The 20,752-nt window shown below is 41.0% G+C and overlaps 1 protein-coding gene across 1 annotated transcript; it reads right to left on the reverse strand.

The window, feature by feature from the left end:
- Positions 1–1,284: 1,284 nt before the first annotated feature.
- On the reverse strand, positions 1,285–7,767 carry IRX1 (iroquois homeobox 1). The gene is made up of 4 exons (XM_036766785.1): positions 7,072–7,767; positions 2,609–3,626; positions 2,125–2,197; positions 1,285–1,738 (listed from the first exon to the last, which is right to left on the reverse strand). Exons 1-4 carry the CDS (start codon positions 7,330–7,332, stop codon positions 1,681–1,683), a joined length of 1,410 nt encoding a protein of 469 aa, XP_036622680.1. The 5' UTR covers positions 7,333–7,767; the 3' UTR covers positions 1,285–1,680.
- Positions 7,768–20,752: the final 12,985 nt, after the last annotated feature.

The raw sequence follows: 20,752 nt of genomic DNA on the forward strand, positions 1-20,752 counted from the left end.
TTAGAAATATGAATATTTGTGATACATTAATGTGTAGTCTATCTTCCTATCTAAATATTGACAGATAAGGAAATTGCACTTCTTTTGAGGAAAGCCTAGAAAATTATTTTTTCAAATAAAAAAAGTATAGCCCTTCTGTGACCATTTTAAAAAATTAAGCCATTTTAAAAATCAACTCCATTCATTTGAAAGGCATAAGAAAAAAAATCTTTCTTTATTTGGTGATATTGTAGCTAAAATTAAAACCAGTAACTGTAATCTTGATAGGGATTTTATTAATATTTTATTTGAAACTCTCGTCTTGTTTCCGACAAGTGCTCTTTTGAGGTCGGTTCACTTTGGACTGGGCGTCCCCACATTATTTCTTAATGACTTTCCCAGATGCTTCTTTCCATTTTCCACCATCAACAACCATCTGGTATCTTATTAGCACCTCAATGCTCATTTAGTGTTCTCATTTGGGAGGGGAGAAAAGGAAACATTCAAAAATATTAAGAGTTTTAACGGATTGTCTTTGGAAGATTAATGCCTATATAAAACCATGGCGTTTATAAGCTGGTTGCTTTTCCTCCACCACCCTCCCCCATTCTCTTTCTCATCACTGCAGAAACCTCCACAGCACCTCTTGACTTAAACCCTGAGAAAAGCTTGCTGGCAAATTTTATTCCTGCTGCCCTATTACTAGAGTTTAAAAGAGCCTTCCAATTCCTCAACGTTTAGTTTAACTAAATAACTAAAAAATACATTCAAAATACAATTTCATACTCCATTATTTTTCCACTCTGCCCACAAAGCGGACTACCGCCACAATTCACTGTCGAGCCAACTAGTTATAAATTGATTTAGAAACCGAAGTTATAGTTCGGGGGCAGTGATAGAAAATTCCTTTTTTCATTTTTCCCCCACTTAAAAATCATTTTATAAACTCTAGAAATCGAACTCACTTATGCTGTGAGAAAGGAATGCACCAGAGAAATTTCTGTATGATCAGAGTTTAAAAGAATAACTTTAATCTAACTGCCAATAGAAAAACTGAACTATTTTTTTAAAAGCTTATGTTTAAAATTCAAGCATCTATACTGGAAAATCTCTTATTTTTGTTTCTTTCGTATGTGGCAGCAGCAATAAGCCAAGCACATAGTTTGGCAACTTTTAAACTACAAGCACTTTAAGAATTCATTGAAGAAGCATAATGTAATGAGGGAAAATGAGAAGCTTTCAACAGGAATTCAAAATTCAACTCTAGATTCTTCATATACAAAATACATAAGAAAGAGAAGAGTTCATAATTTCATTTAGTTTATTAGACAAAAATATATGATTTAGACAAGTTTCGCTGACCCGCTATTTACAATCTGAAATCACTATATACAGAAAGAAAAAAAAAAAGACACACATACAAACACATGGGGAACATTTACCAAACAAATAATCGAAGAATGGTTAGAATAACACGATCTGAAATGGTACAAAGGAGAAGGGATCCAACTACGATATGGAAGAATCGCTTTTATGGATTTGCACCTTATTGCAAAAAGTGATTGATGGGAGTCGTTTATATCATTTCCATTTTGTCCTTTATACCAGTCTCTGAAATATTTTTTTATTCCTCCCCCGTGTCCCCTCCCACCCCACCCCTTCCCCCCCCCCAACACCCCTCAAAAAAAAAAAAACATTTAATCAAGCGGAAGGGAGAGCTGCTAAAATTCGCGGTGTTCCCTCTTGCTGAGCCAAAGAGCTGTAGGGGAAAAAAAATAGACGTAACAATTTGTCAGTAAAAAGACCAACTGAAAAGTATTACCTCGGCTTGCTTGGCTATTAAAACGAATGAGGAGCAAGAGCCCCATTTTAAACAAGGGAAGGAACTGACAGAGCCTGCGAGTAGAAGCAGCAGCAGCAGCAGCAGCAATGCCCTTGAAGCTCCACTGTACTAAGTTTGCCCCCAAGTTACCAGTTCCCTAGAGTCCATTCCAAATGATTACGCCTTGATGCGGGCGGGCTACTGTAACGCGCTTTTGACGCTATCTTTATGATTAGCTCTAATTATCCTCCGGATTCTCCCCTTCAACCTTCTTTTTCCCATCAGATTTAACATTACTTTAGGAAAATAAAACAACAACTCACTTGTCGCGTACAGGTTGAAAGGGCGATTTTAACTGCTGAGGAGGAGAGTCGGTCCTGGGTACATTTTCTCTTTCTAGGGGGAGGAAAACAGAAGCAGACCTTTTAAAAACCCGAATGAGGAGCCCACACTCCCACACCCCCAGGCAGAGACAGTTTTCAAGTCCCTCCTCTCCCAGATGAGGTAGTCTATTCGACTCCCCCGCATTTCCAAAACGAGTGGTTATCTCGGATTATCCAGCTACATTGACTTTCTCCGAAATGGTTTAGGAAACAACACAAAACAGTGGGCAGGCTCTGTAAGCAGCCCAGGGTCCGTGTGCCTTGTCCCTTCTCTGATGAGGTCCCCAGATGGATCCCCTTAGGCCCCATAGAGCAGACGTACAGACTGAACTTAAGAGGATTTTTTCCTCCTGAACCAGGGGAGCTCCCGACCTTGCTGTCCAAAGCTTTGGGTGGGGAAGCAGTCAGCGGCAAAGTAGTTTACCTGTGTGTTTTGGACTGTTTCTTTCTGAGGCTTTGTCGCTATTGAGCGCCCCCAGAGTGGCTGTGAGCACGGAAGGCGCTTGCTGGGCCTGGAGGTGGTGGTTGTGGTGTGCTGCGTGATGGTGATTAACTCCTAGGAAGGACCTAACATTCAAGAGAGAGCTCTGAGTCAGAAAAGCCCCGTTTGTCCAGTTGTGAAATTTGCCAATCTGGCACGTGTAGAGTCCGTGGCTAGGCAGGAAAGCGGGGTGCTGGAGCTGAGGGGATGTGTGATTGACCTGGGAAGAGGGAGGGGGAGGAGGAGGCGGGGAGGACTTCAGGGCGCCATCGGGGCTGGTGGCAGTCTCCGCCAGAGACCAGATCTTGGGCTTATTGTGAGGTGGCCCCTGCAAATTGTTTTGTCCACTGGGGCTCAAGATCCGCGTGCTACTGTCAGAGGCGTCTTTCGACAGGGACAGAGAGTCTCTGGATTTAAGTCCTTCAGGTCCCGACAAGGGTAACTCCTTCTCCTTATCCAGGCTATCTTCTTCACTAGCCCTGAGATTCTCAGACTTCTCCTCCTCCTCCTCGTTGCTCTGTTCGCCGTCGTTCTCGTCAATCTTGTCGATGTCTATGCTCTCCAGGTCGATCTCTTCATCATCTTCTGTCTTTTCTGGATCCCCTTCGTTGTCGCTGCCGAAAAGGTTGCCGTCCTCCTGGTCTTTGCTCCTTGCACCCCAGGTCACTTTGTTCTCCTTCTTGAGCCTCCGGCGGGCGTTGGCAAACCAGGTAGAGACCTGGGTGAGAGTCATCTTGGTGATAATGGCCAGCATGATCTTCTCCCCTTTAGTGGGGTAGGGGTTCTTGCGATGCTCATTCAACCAGGCCTTAAGGGTGCTGGTGCTCTCCCGAGTGGCATTCTTGGGCCTTCCCGGGTCCCCATATTGGAATTGTCCATAAGGGTAATAGCCAGGAGCAGTGTGGGCTGCGAAGGTCGCAGGGTGGACTCCTGGATTGTCCTTAAGTTCATATTGAGAACCCTGGAGCGACATAATCAAGAAGGGAAGAGAGAGAGAGAGAGAGAGAGAGAGAGAGAGAGAGAGAGAGAGAGAGAGAGAGAGAGAGAGAGAGAATCTATGAGTCTCCATAATAAGTACAGCCAGGTTGCAGTTCTTCCCTTCTCTTAGGGTTAGATTATCTGGATTCAATGTCACTCAATGTACCCTCGGGTTTTTAGAAAGCATTCAGTATACAGCCCCCCCTCCAAAGCAGACCCATTCTCCCCCCCCCACCATAACACCTCTCTAACTCTCTTCAAAGTGGGGGTGGGCGGACAAGGCAGGATCCTCTACACTTTTGAGGTGGGAGAAAAGGCAACAACTAAACTCAGCATTTCCCTAAATTAACTGCAGGCTCATTTTCTATACACCTATCTTCCCTTCCCTTTGCCCCTCAGCATACCTCCTTCCTACCAAACAAGGATCAAAGTACTTAATAAAAGATTAATTTTGCCTTTATCTTCAGCTAAAATAAATGTCCTTGAATTATAAAACTGAAAGTTGTTTTTGCTTTTTTTAATCAAGTAGCAAAATAAACAGGTCATGCCTCAACACTCATTTGACTCTGGGGATGGAAAAGATAATGCCAGATTCCTTTTATGTATCTTTAAATCCCACTCCAAAATTAAAAAAAAAGAATGTTCCTTTTAGCTTCAAATTAATCTTATGTTAACAAGTATTTAAATAAGATACTAGAGTGGACATGTAATTTTGCATTACAATCCTCTCCATGAACTCTTCCAACAAACAAACAAAAATAAATAAAAACAAAAATTCCACAAGATCTAATCTACAGCCTTTTCTATAAGCAGAAAGGCTTACAGTAAAATATTAACTTCTAAGAAAGGGGAAATCAGCTTCAAGAAATGGAGAAATGGAACCTGACTCAGTCTTCCTAGAAATACTATTTGGATACTTTATCTTTTAAGTTTGGCTTTGATCTGGAAGAGCAAACACAAACCATTTGCAAGCTTTTAGAGGCCATGATTTATTTGCAATCAATATTCTTTTTATCATCAGTAGTAAAACACAGCAAGTCAAATTATCCCATCAGGTGTTTTGGTAAATAACATTTTATCTTTCTAACAACCTCATTAGGCCTCATTATTACTGCAAATTGTCCAGACGTTCTCACACAACTTTATCCTCTGACTTCCAAATACCTGATAATAAAAACTCAAGCACTGAATCAGGACATGAAACACAATTTCTGAGAACTGTAAAACACACAACACTCAGACAGACAGACACTGTGTTCAAGATTTTTATTTAACCCCAAATATAATTATGCTGCCTTGATCTGTTCGCCAGATTTTAAATAGAGCTGTACTGGATTACTGCATCACCCAATCCCCATAGCATTTCCTTAAATGATAGACATTTGCATCAGGCCTTAATTTAAGAGGCAAAATTAATGACTTTCATTCATTCACTCAGTAAACATTTGTCAATTAAAAATAACTGCATTGGTAAAGGAAGCATCTGGACTTTGAAAAGTTGCAAAGAGATGCTGCCCCCCCAAAAAAAAAATTTGACTGAAGGTTTAGGCAGAAAATACCCAGAAAGAACTTTCAGAGCTAAATTTCATTTCTATTATAATTTATTACAGCAGTGGAGTTTCAGACATTTTCTTTATCATCTAATTTGGGTTATTTTCAAATGTTATTTCTGCCTCCTCTTTTCTGAGTTCTCTCTTGAAGAGATCACTTGTCAATTTCTTATTGTTTTTTGTGGCAACTTTTCTGCAAGGGAAAAAGGTAGGTTTCTGGGGGGTTTGCTTTGTAATAAAAAATTTGAAAGGTTGTCTGGGTGCAATCGAAGATTTTTTTTTTTGTTTCATAACTTGACACAATAATAGTTAAAGGAATAGAACTTTCAATGGCGTCACTATGCATACATTTATTTTTGACATTTTAGGAGGGTTGGTTTAGCTTTCAGAGATCTTTTGAAAGAAAACTAAATCTGGGAGCAGCAGTAGACTAAAATTTCTATCCATTGGTCCGAGCACTTATAAATAAGTGCACGCGTGTACACACACACGTTTAAACCCCTACTTCAGTACTCAGAAGTGAAAATAGATGTGTTAGAAAAGACTGGCCTATTTCTCTTGCCAAGAATTAAAGCAGGAATTAAATTCCTAACTCCCCCCCCCCAAAAAAAAAAGAATCTGAGAAAAGTCTAATTTATTTTAGAACAAGTTACACTTTTCTCCCCCTCCTTCTCTATGTAATACAATATGAGCTGTTTTTCATATGATTCAAGTGAAAACTTGGGCAACTTAGGGAAGTCAAAGTAAACAAAGTTCCAGAGACGGAATAAGCCACATTAATCCCAAATTCAAAAGCATCTCAAGTTCGTAAAGGTACCTGATCCAGCTCCTTACGTGCTTAGCAGCTCTCCTAGTTTTGTCTCTTTATTTTGTGACGGTTTTCGTCAAGATAAAAGTCTAGCATGACTAAGTTCACGTAAGATAGAATCAGCTGTCTAAAAGGTGAGCAAAAACGACCGAGGTAGGAGAAAGACAAAAACAGAGCGACACGCAGAAAGCAAACTTGGGGTAGAGGGGGAGTAACAGGAAAGTGTTTTTAAACAGAAAGCGAGATTGATAGGAAAATAACAAGAAGCGCTAGCTCAGTTACCAAGAGAAAATTGGAGTTTGGTTTCTCGTAGCTACAGCCCCCCGAAGGATCACTTGATCAGTTTCGTGTCCAGACCCAGACACACAGCAACCACTCCCCGATCCCTTTTAGATATTCCCATCCCCCTCACTCGCTTTCCTACTCCTGCGCTTTGGGTGCTGGGAGCAGACAACCCTCGCGCCCCCCGCCCTTCCCTCTTCCCCAGACTGGCACCTCCAGCTTTTAACAAACCTCGCTTTCCTCTAGGGCTCCCCATAGCCAGAAATGGAGACGGAATCTAATCGCATTGAGTGCAGGAGGTTACCTACTGCGACTCTTGATTCCCCCCTCCCCTTTACCCTTTGGCTGTTGCCTCAATCGCTCTGAACAATCTGCTAAGTGGGGTTCAAGCTGCTGCAACAACCTAGCTACCCAAAAGCCAGCCGCTTATCGTCTTCCCTCTTCTAGCCAACTCCAAATACAACATACACACACACACACACGCACGCACACACAAACACACACACACACACACACACACACATCCCTTTTCTCCTCTCCCCCCGCACCCCCCCCCCCCGTCTTCCCTTTTGCATTCGGACAATCCCTCTCCAAAACCAAAGAAAGAATGACAGACTCACAGAAAAGGGAGCAAGGACAAGAAAAGAAGTGAATGAAAGCTGCAAGTTGAGGAGAGAGAGAGAGGGAAAGAGGGAGGGGGCGAGGGGGAGAGAGGGAGAGAGGGAGAGAGAGAGAGAGAGAGAGAGAGAGAGAGAGAGAGAGAGAGAGAGAGAGAGAGTTAGACTTACCATCTGGGAAAAAAGGCTGAGGTCGGCGGTGTAGGGCAAAAAGGCGCTGTAGTTGGGCGCGCTGTAGGGGCTGGCATACATGCCTAGCACAGAGGTGACAGCGGCTGAGCCGCTCCCGAGTTCCGCGCCCCCAGGCCGGCCCGAGGCGGCTGCGGCTGCTGCAGCGGCTGCGGCTGCGGCCAGGACCCCAGGCCGGTCGCTCCCGTACACAGCCTGGCTGGCGCTGAGATACTGCGGGTAGCCCAGTTGGGGGAAGGACATCTCCAAGGCGCAAACACAGCAGCGACGGCGGCGACGGCGGAGGAGGCAGCAGAAGTCGAAGTATTAAAGGGGGGGGAGGGGGGAGGGAGGGAGGGAAGGAGGAGGAAAGGGGAGGGGGACAAATAATAAAAGAGGGGGATGGGGGAGGAGAAAAAGCGACCAAGAAGGGGGGGCGGCAATGGAAAGGGGGGGAGAAGAAAATAAAGGAAAAACGTATTTTGCTTTTGTAATAGAAGTCAAATCTAGACGAGAGATTTGGAGATTTTTTTTTTCTTTTTCGTTCTTATTTTTTTCAGTCAAAAGGTCTGTGTTGCGATCTATACGTGGAAGAGTGGATGGATTCAGTGGGGTGTCTTTCCTCAAATCTCGGCTCTTCTGTGCTCCTAAATCCCTTAGATGTGATCTGATCAACAATTGAGCTCCAACTGATGTGTCTGCCCTTAGGTCCTAGGCTGATCTTTCAGATACAATTTGAAGTTGATGCTTTGATTGGCATCCACTTGAGCTGTAAGCCCCGCCCCGGTCTCGCCTTCCCTCCTCCTCCTCCTCCTCCTCCTCCTCCTCCTCCTCCTCCTCCTCCTCTCCTACTCCTCTCTCTCTCTCTCTCTCTCTCTCTCTCTCTCTCTCCCTCTCCCCTCCCTCTCCCCCTTTTCTCACCCTCCCTTTCCTCCTCTTCCCCCTCCCTCCTTTCTCCCTGGGTGAAACACGTGGTGTACAGCCCTGGCTGGGCCACTTTCCACTGTGAGTGTGTATCTAATGTTTAGCAATGGGCTCCTTTCAGAAAAGCCCCCACTGCTGTATGACAACCTGTCTACACGATTTTACAGCTGTCCAACATTGGGGTTTTGCTGTTTTGCAGCCTTAGTGTGTCCCCTTTAAACAAAAACAACTGTGCTGCTGTTTTTTCCACCTTTAACACTGAGTCCCCCTTGTCGTCGGTCGGCTCTGGAGCAAATGAGAGTGGCCGTCAGAGGAAGAGGGGCTTTACAGCCTCTTGACTGGTAACAACTTGCCACCAAAAAAGAGGGGGGGGAGATAGGAGGGAGAGAGAGAGAGAGAGAGAGAGAGAGAGAGAGAGAGAGAGAGAGAGAGAGAGAGAGAGAGAGAGAGAGTTTTATTGGACGCAAAATGCTCCTTATAGCGTTTCCCAGAAATCTTTAGTATACATAGACCTCTATCATCATGCCAATAAATTGATATCCCCTGACAATACCAGGGTGAGAATCGGCAGCATTTCAATAACATTCAGAAAATCACTAATAGATAATCTTGCCAATAAACAAGTTGTTGTAGCTTGGGATACGGAAAATATACTCACCGAAGTTTGTGGTTTTTTTTTTTTTTCAAATTGTCAAAACTTTGAACGTGTCTCTGGAGTCTCATTCAAATTGAATACTTTTATACTTAAAATTGCCTTCTGACCTGTTATTTGCAGATAAAACAAATTTTCAACGTAGGATATAATATTAGTTTGATTCCTCCCCCCTTCCTTTTTTTCTGAATTAGTGATTCAGCCTTTTAGGACAACTAGTTAGTTAAAGCTGTGCTATCATTTGTCTCTTTTATTTTCGGTATTTTAAAAATGAATTTGCCTGCTCAACCAAGTTTTGGAATTTCCAGTGTAAGCCTTACAAAATTCAGGAAGTCTGCCAGAACGAACTAACTCACTTTCTCTCTCTCTCTCTCCCCGTCTCTCTCTCTCTCTCTCTCTCTCTCTCTCTCTCTCTCTCTCTCTCTCTCTCTCTCTCTCCCCCTCCCTCCCTCCTTCCCTTCTTTCCTCTCCCTCCCTCCCTTCTTATCCTCTCTCCTCCTCTTGTCTCTTCTAATATCCTCTCGTCTTCTAGACTCCTCTCTTCTCTTTCTGGTTCTATCTTTCATCTTCCCCCTTTCCTTCATCCTCCTTCTTTATTCAGCTCTCTTTTTTCCCCCTTGGAAGTCCTAACCAGTCCTCTCCCCTCCCCCTTCCACTCTCTCGAGTTTCTTCCTCCTCCCCTTCCTCTTTTTTTTTTCCTTGACATCTCTCAAGTGAACTGAATAGAACAACCTTGGCTTCAGAGAATCTCCAGTTTTGGGGGTTTGCTCCAAGCTATTGAACCGGATCCAGGGAAGTCCCCGGACAATTTTTAAAACATTCTCTCTCATTCTCTCTCTCTCTCTCTCTCTCTCTCTCTCTCTCTCTCTCTCTCTCTCTCTCTCTCTCTCTCTCTCTCTCTCTCTCTTTCTCCCTCTGTCTCTCCCTCTCCCTCTCTCTCCTTCCCCTTATAACTTTAGAGACCCGATATTCATAGAAAGGACTACATTTGAGCTCTGCGTATTTTTGTCGAAAGGGTGGGAGAGATCCTTATTTTTACCAATAACTGACCTGGGGAGGGGACGGAGGAAAGAAAAATACCTCATTTCGTATCTGTGACTTTCTGGTTGATACAGTTAAAGGGAGAAGAAAATCAACAGCCCTCGTCCCCATTCTCGTTTGATTTCTTCCTTGAAGTCCTCACAGTTATAATACTTTCATAAGTTTAAGTAGAAAACTCGTGGGATTCTGTTTAGTTTAACTATCTTTTCTCTCTGGATCCGGGAGTGTTCACACAGTGTCCAAAACGTGAATTAATACCATGTGGTGCCCCAAACCGTTCCCTCAACTGCATTAGTTTCTGGCAACTTGTACCAAGTTGCTGCCCTACCAAGGAGAGGAAAGAGGACATAATCATTGGGGATCCACACCCACAACTACCAGGGCGTGTTGGTCTATATCGCATGTTCTAGTGAGGGGTGAGCCGACACACACCGAAATATCGTGTCGCTTTATTTTGTATTTTGTCTAAAGAACTGCATCTGGCATGATTGTTTTCCTCAAAGGAAACACTAATTTTTAAGGCAGGACAAATGATCTTCAGTTTCTGAGGGTGCATTTTCTAATTCACTCAATCCTTTACTGACAAGATTTGAATAACAAGACCTTGGTGCGAGTGTCAAGAGTCATGCTAATTTCCCAAAACAACTGTGAGCAGTTATATTTTAGAGACCTACTAGCCTGTTCCAGTTTATTGGTGATTCCATGGTGAATAATTAAAGCACCCAATTCCTCCCTTCTGGCTGGAGGACATACATGGATCCACCGCCTGTAATTAGTAATAATAACGCCCATAATAGTAATTACTAATTACCAGTGGTATAATCGGGCTTTAATTTCTCTGATCTGAGGAGTGTTTTCTACTGGCTTGTTTTTGTTTCCTCATAGCTCCAGCTAATCTACTGCCCCCCAACCCCTTCACTTTCCAGAAAGCCCCTTTTACTGACACAAATTCTTTCTTGGAGTCGTAATAATTCTCAAGAGGGGAAGTAAACCTACACTCCCCCCAGTCCCACAGGGAAATTCTTTCGCTCCCATCCCTTTCCACATTTCTCTCGTGACCATTAAAGACCGACCGTGACACCCCTTTTCTCCCTTTCCCCAAAAAGGGAGGGAGGACTAATATTTATGCGGAGAAAGATTCTTGAAAAATCACTAATGGGTTTAGTAAACTAGAGTGTCCCTTTACAAGATGATAGGTAAATAAAGGTGAGGTAAACAACCCGAATGTTGTTTCACGCGCACGCGCACACACACACACACACACACACACACACACACACACACACACACCCTTCCACCTCATATAAAAACTATAAAACAGTGCTGAAACCTTAAAAATCTAAGTGGAATGTGGATCCAGAGAAGACCCTCAATTTAAGGAAGTCAAGAAGAATCTCCTCCTTTCCTAACCATAGCCCCCACTCTCCATTTTCTCTGTTCATTACCTTACTCATCACTTCAGAATACAGATGGTATTGTGTTATTTAGCATTTTAAAATTGGGAGTGGGGATAAGTTTAAGTGTCTTTATCTTTATGGTTGATAAACTAGCAACTAAAGGATACTTGTTTGGCTTTTTTCCCCTCTGTTATTATTGTTATAAATGCCTAATAAGAATATTAACAACACTAACAGTAATGACATCCAAATGGGAGCTCAAAGCTGTATCATGTGTACCTTTTATCACCCCTATTTGAAAAGTTCTTTACTGAATTTCAGTTGCAGGCCAAACAGCAAATCATTCATTAGTTCAATTGAAGGATGTGTGACATCCCTTGAAAACAGCACCAGTGGCCATACTTCCCAAACATGTTTAATTTTGCATCCCCATATAGAAAGGCATTTTAGGCTCTTAGGACTGCTAGACTAAGAGATTGAATTTGAGATTAAACTAATAGGTGGTGTGGGAGATTCTGGGGTTACACCTTAGCTATAACATTTATCTCTTCCTCCTCTTTTTTCCCCCTGGATCTTGGGTTTTTTAAAGGGCAACTACATGTGATCAAACCTAGGCAACCAAGCAAATTGGAGAGGAAAACTGCCATCAAGATCACCACCAACTAGTTGAGATAGAGAGGAGAGAGGAAAGAAGAAAACTCAAGGCTCAAAATTATTGGACAGACATTGGCTATTATCTCCCTCAGTTAAAAAAAAAGTGTCTAAGAGGAAGGTAACTGGTATCCTCCCCCTCCAAATCCCCATGTCTCCCTTATTAAAGCAAAAATGCTTAAATGAATTACACTTCAAGTGGATTGATGAGAGTTGGACAAGAAAAGTGAGATCCTGAAAGGGTATATAAACCTTTGCTCCTCTGCTATATTGCTGCTGTTGTTTTAAACTTTGAGTTTTAAAAACTAGGAAAACCAAAACCAAAACAAAACCCACCAACTATTTTTGACATTCAGTGTTTGCATTGGTTGAATGCCCTCTTAACTTAAATCCTCTTTTTCATCCCCTCACCCCATTCGAAGAACAGGATACCAATTCATTAGCAAAACATTTTAACCACAAGAACAATCAGTAAGAGGGAACACTGAAAAAAAGCTGAGACCAGAATGAAGAACAGCCACCTTTTGACGGGAGTGCTCATGAACACAGAAATTCTAGGAGAGAGAAATAGAGTACAGCTGTGGACTCGAATGTGATTGTATCTCCTGTAATTGTTTAAGATAAATCGTACAACACTTAAAATAAGTTTACCCAAATAGCCAAGCTCCAATAATTCAAAGATTGGATAATAAACTTCACTTGAGAAAAAAAATCCCGCCCCCCAAAAAGACCCCATAATCTTCAGGAGTTTGCATGAGATTGCTTTTTTTTTCCAGTTTTATCAAAATTGTTTCCATAGCTAAGAGGTTTTCTTTCTTCTCCTTCTCCTTCTCTTTCTCCTGCTTCTCTTCTCTTCTCCTCTCCTCTCCTTTCCTCTGCTCTCCTCCTCCTCCTCTTTCTCCTCTCTCTCTCTCTCTCTCTCTCTCTCTCTCTCTCTCTCTCTCTCTCTCTCTCTCTCTTCCCCTCCCTTCTCTCCTTCTCCCCCCCCCCCCCCTTTTAAATTAACAAATCAGTTTAGATAGAGGGCCGATAAGAAATGCAAATCCAGACATAGGGGTCGCTGCTTGGCCGAATTTTAACTAAAGGCTGGTTCTGCAGGAATTGACTAAGGTCTGAGTGAAGAGAGAAGCTGAGTGAGGCTCTAACACTGGCTCTACTAAAAATGAAGTCAATGATTTTGATCTGCTCCAGATGTCCTAAGAGTGGATATTGCAGTGCTGGGAATCGGCACCCAGCGTCTGAGGGCACTGACGGTAATCAGCAGAACATAGCAGCGAGGGGCGACTGGCAGTTGTGATAACCTGCTGGAAATGTGCAGGGCTGGAGATGGCAGTGATAAACCGTTGAAAATATCTTCAAATGGAGATGACAGAGATGTTGAAAGAAGTCACCTAACTATGGAGAGGATAAGATGCTTAGCAGAGCACAATTTGAGAATGGAGTTGACTTACATATATATGTTGGGCTACAAGTCCTCATCGTGATCGCTCCACAGATACACACCTGTATTTATGCATGTTAAATATGTACGTACATATATGTATGTGCATATTGTGAATGTGGGGGTGAGCTTGGAAGAGAGAGGGAGAGAAGGAAAAGAAGATCTGGGGGCTAGGAGATGAATGAAATAACGAGACATCTTCAGTGAGCAAAATAGATTAATACTTATTCGAATTAAGTTTGTGGGGGGGGGGAGTTAATTTGTGTGGTGACTTTTCTATTTTGCCTGTATAATAGATCTTCCTCTCTCCTTCCTAACCGATGGATATGGTTAAAACAGCTTTTATAAAGATTTATTTTCCAAATTCTTTTTGTTCCTCTTTAGTGCTTGTTAGTGAGAAAACAAATGACAGTTATCATTTGGTTGGCAGCTCTAGTCTTTCTCCTCTCTCTTTTATTTTTGTGTTTTGTTGTTGTTGTTCAAGATTGAGACGAAAATTGAATCACTACTCCCCTCCCCCCTCCCATCTTGATTTAAAAAAATCATTGGAAATAATTTTCAGATGATTTCTAAGCTAGAGTGTCTTCAGTCTTTGATGTGGAGGTTTACACTAATTTGGGGAAAACCGCAGCTTCACTACCTCGCCTTCCAAAGGCACAACTGTGTCCATTCATCTCAGGAAGGCATCCGTGCGGAGCTGAAGGCACTCATTTCATAGAGCCTAGATTATAAGGAGGCAGCGAGAGGCAGCTCAGTGTCAGTTGACTACATTTTCACAAGGAGTGTTATTATTTATGTTGATGGCCATTCTGATACTTTAACCCAGACGGTATTCGAGCCTCCAAGTTCCCTTCTTGGGGGTCTGGGGTTGGCACGCCTCCCCAGATGCTCACGGTGGCCCGGGCCTTCTCTTCTTCCCACCCCTTTGCCCTGGGTACTTCCCCTCCGATCCAGGCCCTTCTCCAGCCTGTGGGCTCCAGCTCCGAGCCTCGCGCTGCACTTCTCATCAACCCTGATTTATGAGCCTTGTTAAATACTCATTATTACTTTGCACCTTTTTTCAGCAGGGTCTGGGAAGCTACCCCACTTTGTGACAACAAGGCATGTGTCAAACAATTACAGGCAGAGGGGCGAGGCGGCTCTACTCAGTGGCGGAGTATCCCCTTCCTTTTCTGTTCATTGAAGAAATATCGGAGATTTTGTGTGTGTCTGTGTGTGACTGTGTGTGTGTGTGCCTTTCCTTTTGGGCCAACTTTCACTCTCCTTTATATGTTGGATGCAGCTACCGCCCTCCTTGAAAACTGTTCATCGGCTCTTCATGGTTTCTTCACATATGTTCACCTTAAGGGAAATGAGAGGACGTCCCAAGAAAACCTTGGAGATCTTCTAAGACTAAGTAAATCTCTACATTTGCGTAGCTGTAGATAAATACAGATATTTGTGCCTGCAATACACGTATGTACAGTCACATGCATACATGTGCAAAACGTATGCACTCCAATCTGTACATGCAATGTCAGGAATACCAAACTAGGAAAGCTGAATACAATGGGGAAGAAAATTCTCGAATGAGGGAGGGAAATTAAAAAAAAAAAAAAACGTGGCTAAACATCACCAGAAGCAGTCTGAGCTTTCTTATCAGAAAACAGCAATCACGCCTCAAGGTTCAATCGGAAAAAAAAAAAATCTGCATACATAGAATTGCGCTCTCTCTCTCTCTCTCTCTCTCTCTCTCTCTCTCTCTCTCCCTCTCTCTCTCTCTCTCTCTCTCTCTCTCTTTCCTTTCTCCTTCCCTCCTCCCTCCCGTTTTTATTTTTTTTTTTTTATTTTTTGCAAAAGGCAATAGGTTGTTTTACTAAACCACCCTTTTAGCCTTTTCTGTTGGGGATAGTCATTTTTTAATAAATATAGAGACAAGATAAATTGACTACACAGAGATCAACATTAAGAGCTATAGATCTCTACACCCTTCTCTAAAGTGTATAAGGAAGTGAAGGGCATGCGTGTGTGAGGCACACGTGTAAATATTTTATAAACCCATCCTTAATTAACAAAATCATTTCCATTATGTCTCCAATATGATCAACAGCAATTATGTGAGATTTTTAAGGTTTATAATTTTATGTCACCAGACTGTTGCTTGGGGGCAGAGGCACAATTGCTGTGCCAGCTGCAGTTGTATTTATTTGTTTTTCTACCTTGTTCCTGTAGGGCTGCATTATGCAGTTTTTAATTAGTTTGTGTTTGTATTTCACCCGTCCCAAATCAATGCCATCCTGGAGCAATGCAATGTAAATTCTTGCAGTACAGGTGTAGCTGCTAGCTCTGGAACACTAGGAAACTCATGTCTTACAAATGAAAGCAGTGAATGCCATTCAGCCAAACTGTCAGCTTTAAACAGCCAAGAGGAAGGAGATCAAAGCGGAGAGCAGGAACTTCTCCTCTCCAGATTAGAGTCTTTATGGTTTGAACTCTTAATGCTATTAAAGGGAACCAGGACATATAGCAAGCACATCATTGGTTACAAAGTTACTTTTAATTTCGCAAAAGTCCTTCCTCATTTTGGCCAGTGTAAACCTTCAGAGCATTTCACCAGGCACTCTTCCCTTTGAGGCCTCATAGGGCACTCATCTGAAATTATGCATAACTAATACCTTCAGAGACCCTTTCTGTTAGCTCACATATTTATATAACTTATCGTCTTTTAGAAAGATAATTTTGATTTCCTCCTCGGTTCCACTAAGTCTTTTAATAGAACTCAGAGCAATAAAACCTGAAATTCTAGTATCTCCAGACATGAAAAGTCCCTTTATGTTGTGTTTGGTGTCTCTTCTTTCTTGAAATGACCTCTGTATGGTGGTGTATAAATCTATTATTCCAGGCACTGGGGAATTCTTTTAAAGCTTTCTTTTTTGTCAGGAATAAGAGATTGTTCATCTTTAACTAGGCCACATAGAAATTATGATTCAACAGCAGTGTATATTTAATTAGAGTAATCTCACTTGAATTTAATTACCTAATGAATTATTTGTTTAAAAGGTAAAAAGGCTTGTTTGCCAAGTACAGTGCAGCCCACTGATAAGAACTTATAAGAATATTTGAGTTAAAAAAAGAAGCATTTTTATGGCTTCAATTTTAACTCTTTGATTCTATAAATGTTTATTAGCATAAAACTCAAACAGAGCCTAGGGTGATAATGTATAAAATAATAACCTGTGATGTCAAGTAAGAATTTTTAAAAAAAAATGCTCATTTGTTTTCTGTCATGTATAGGTGAGTACATATTTTTTAAAAATTAATATTCCATAACAATGTATAGATAAGTATTCCTTTTCACTTCTGATTCATTTTGCTTTTAACACTTTTTAAGGCATAAGCCAGAGATTAAATTCATTAGATGAATCTTATAGGATAGTCACTGGATTGATATGATCTTTGCAAAAATCTTAGTCATATTTAACCACTTAAACCACCTCATTAAGTTCTAAATTTCCCCTCTGTGCTTGCCCCTCACAGCTATTATCTGACATTGGCATATAGAATAGATGTGTATAAGGTAACTCATATTGTGAAACATTTTTATGGTCATCAAACATCATAGGAAAGAAAGAAGAAACTTTCCAGCTGTTGACCTTGATCTCTCGTTTCTCAAGCTATTCTGCACTGCTTTCAAGACACAAAAGCAAATGATTCTACCCTGCACTATCTGTTCGGTGATACACTATAAGTGACTTGTCCATAAGTAATGGCAGCTATTGGTTTATCTGATCCTAGGTACATAGCTGGGGTCATTAAAGAGAGAGCTCTTTCCGGCAAAAATATAAAGTTAACTGTGGTGCTTCCTAGCATAAGGTTGCTATAGTAGTAGGCTATTTAGTTTAATTTCCTCCATAAGAATCTGTGTATATGTGCTTGTGTGTTGGAATTTAGGCTAGGGACTGGCTATTTGGGACTAGAAAAATAGGACTGGGAAGTACCACAATTCTGGTGGAAAGGGGGAAGGAAGGGAAAAAAAAGAAAGAGTGAATAGGAAAATAGGCTTCTCTGGGTCTCAGGGAATGATTGTCTAACAATTAGTTATCAAAAGGAGAATTATTATAATATGAAAGTTAAAAATATTAAATTATCAATCTATTTGAAAAGGTGAAAAATAGATATTAACTTAAAATTAATGGAAACCATTCCTATCAATAATCATTAATTTTAGTTAGCTATTTTGAAAATAATACTGTAGCAACCAAGCATAATCTTATTTTATCATAAATCTTAATCACATTATTATGATGATCATAGAAGTATCTTTCTTCTAGAGACCCTAATTTTAAATGAAGACATATTTTATAGCATATTTGTTCATGTAGATCATATATTCTTGCAAATAACAACTGACAGTAAGAACAGGAAAGGATTTGAGATAATATTTTATAAATGATAATGCGTTTCCTAGATATGAATAAGTGCAAGAATTCTTTCCTGGCATAAACTCTCAAAGGAACTGGTATGTGGGGAAAAAAAGAAAAAAGTGAAATTGCATATTTCTGTTTGGCCTCTTTCAAAATATTTGAAATTTAGACCAGTGTTCTGTCTCCTATCACTTTATATCAACAGTAGAATAATGTATCATGGAAAATAAAAATCTGCCTACCCAAAGGCACATTTTTAAAAATAAGAAAACATATTTGTTAACACACTAAAATCATGCTGTAGAGAAACTTTATTGTATATCACTTCAAAATATTAAGTCCTTAAGTATACATTTTTATATATGCTTAGATACTTTAAGTATGATTTGTAACTTCAAAATTATGATCCAATGAAGTAGAAGACCTAAATCATTTAAGTATTATAAGATAACCATTAAACATTAAGTTGAATTCTGGTTTTTTTTCTTATTAATAAATTCTGCTTGTATCAAAATAATTGATTTGCATAAAAATAACATTCAATGCTACATGGAAGAAAAAAATAAAATTCAACACTGGGATTGCAGCTGGCCCACTATCCTGAGTTTGTGTGGAAGGTGTCTATGGGTATGCGTGTGTGTGTGTGTGTGTGTGTGTGTGTGCCTGTATGATAGAATTTATAGAGCCCTGAGCAGAGACATGGAGAAGTATGGCACAAATAAAATTCAGCAATTTGGTAATTTCATGTTGAGAAAATTATCATTTTACTTTTATTTGTCACTCAAAAGTTCTTTGCTCTCTTGCAGTTAGTTAGACCAAGGTTAGTCAATCACAGGTTGCTAGCCTCCAGGTTTTGCAGAGATTTCTGAGTTCTATTGTCCACACCCTAATACTGACAGAATTTTGAGCTGCAACCTTCCCTTGACTTCACTGAGAAGAACCAGAAAAATCTCAAACATCCTAAACAGTATGGCAGCTGTGATTCATCTAAGGATCGTGCCTGGGAGGTATAGCCTCAGTTCTAGCTGTGGGACCTGGGAAAGTTGATAAAATTGGGTATGATAGAATTTGAACCTGTCCTCATGAACTAGAAAACCTTTGAATACTTAGATATGTCTTCTGCATTTTCAGTTGCTTCAAACTATTTTGCAAAGGCCTCCATCATTTCAGAATTCCCTAAATACCTTCTCAAAGTAAATCAGAAGTTCAACTGAGAATGGGGTCATGTACTGGGGAGATACTCAAAGAAAACTGTTACAGGGTTTCCTGCATCTTACTAACATCCAGATTGCTCAGTCTCAAGTTCAGACGAGGGAGGGCAGTGTATTGCTTGGCCAACTGGCTATCCTCCCCTGTAGTCCACCTGCATTTACACACAAACCTGTAGGCTATTAATTAATTTAAGAAGAGTTTAATGTTTCTTGGCCAGAGTTAGATGAGCAACAGACAGTTTAGGTTTGTCTATGCGTGGAATGGGGACAGAGAAATAGAAAGAAGAAATGTTTCTTCTTACTTGATAACAGAAGTTCTGTCTCTGACAGTAATCCCAGCAGATCATCCTTCCAATGAATCTTCTCTGGGAAAAATCCTTTCTTCATATCCCTTTCCTCTTTTTCAGCAGTGGCTTCTAACCACCAAGGCTAAGGTATTTGTTTTGTTTTAATGCTGCCCCCCGAGAGCCCAGGACATTCATGATTTTAAATCTTTCCTGATCCTCACTTAAACTTGCCTGGAATTCTGTCCTATTCCCTTAGGACCTGCTAAATCACTAATTTGAGAATCTAGTCAATTAATTTGAGCTAAGGTATTAATGACTAATAATGTCTTAATGCATTCCCTTTCTCAGATAGCATGTGCACTGGGAGGCAGCTGAGACACTTGAAATGAAACCCTGTTAAAGAGAGAGAAACTCTAGGTTTGCATCCATGCTCCACCATTTCTTAGATTCATGAGTATGGGTAGGACACTTATATCTCTGAATCTCAGTCTTCTCATGCAGATGAGGACATTGGGGAATTGCAATACTTGCACTAACTAGGTTGGTATGAAGGAAGTGCTTTTTAATCTTTTATTTTTAACAAATGTGAGCTGTTATTTTAATACTGGTCTTTAAGAATGCCTTAAAACAAGAGTGAGCAACTTAAGGCATTTCGGGAATGATGCTATGGCAAATAGGATGGAAATCCAGGTATCCTTGCTGGTGTCCCTTAAATCAAAATGATATGAAGGTTGATCTCAGTTGAAGAAATTTTACCTCACTTCTGAAGCATCTTAGCAATGCTGATAATTCTCCATTGAAAATTGACATGAACTATTATTCTTCCTATATGAGGAAGGCATTATTAAAGGAGAGTGCAATGTTTGTTTTTTTCCTAAGAAGTCCTTTAATTATTAATAATTATTTATTATAATTAATATTTATTAATTATTATTAATAATCTAACATAGAGGCTGAACAGGCACCACTCATCCGAGATGAAAGGGAGTGGCAACTTGTGCCCCTCCTTGTTGTTTCCCTGACCTCCTGGTCTGCCCTAGCTGCATTGATCTGGGATTGCCTGTCTTCTCTATGGGAGAAGTAGGCTCCCAGTACTTTAATTCCACCCCTACTTCACACATTTGTTCCCAAGGAACAAATCTAATTTTGTCTTGAGATCAAGGCGTCCTCTTCAGCAAAGGGAGGGAGGAAGTTAAAAAAATGTACCCAGAATACAAATAAGAAAAGGTATGGAATAGGTATTTTTATTCCAACACAGAAAGAGAGAATGATAAGTAATGAAGAATAGAATGGTTACAATAAGTCAAGGGGTTAATATTTAAGCCTCCTTGGGGCATTTGCAAACAGATCCTCTTTCAGAGCTGTTCACCTCCACTGAGTACCTCCTGCTCAGGGCTAAGTAGGTTCTCTCTTTCTGGCGGTCGATTTTGGAGAGCAACTCTGTCCTCTTGCCAGTTAGTCTGCCTCTGCTGTTCTTGCTGGCCCAACTATTCTAGAAAGCTACTAAGATTCAGACTTCCTTTTAAGATATCACAAGGTCCTGCACTTCTGGATATCATAGATTGGACAATAAGCCACAATGGCCCATGCGCCATTTAATCATTATTTTTTGGGCCCTCCTGGCTCAGAGTGAATGTAAATAGTAATTGTTTCTCTTTTGGCCAGCAGCCCTGAGGG

Source organism: Trichosurus vulpecula, chromosome 1 (assembly GCF_011100635.1).
Source record: "Trichosurus vulpecula isolate mTriVul1 chromosome 1, mTriVul1.pri, whole genome shotgun sequence".
NCBI classification, from domain to species: Eukaryota; Metazoa; Chordata; class Mammalia; order Diprotodontia; family Phalangeridae; genus Trichosurus; species Trichosurus vulpecula.

Bases quoted from the DNA above. Each gene is read 5' to 3' on its own strand.
- IRX1 (XM_036766785.1), bottom strand. From the start codon at position 7,332: ATGTCCTTCCCCCAACTGGGCTACCCGCAGTATCTCAGCGCCAGCCAG. The intron at 3,627-7,071 runs GTAAGTCTAACT...ATGTCGCTCCAG, and splicing joins TCAGCCTTTTTTCCCAGATG to GGTTCTCAATATGAACTTAA. The intron at 1,739-2,124 runs GTGAGTTGTTGT...TTTCCCCTACAG, and splicing joins TTTCAACCTGTACGCGACAA to CTCTTTGGCTCAGCAAGAGG.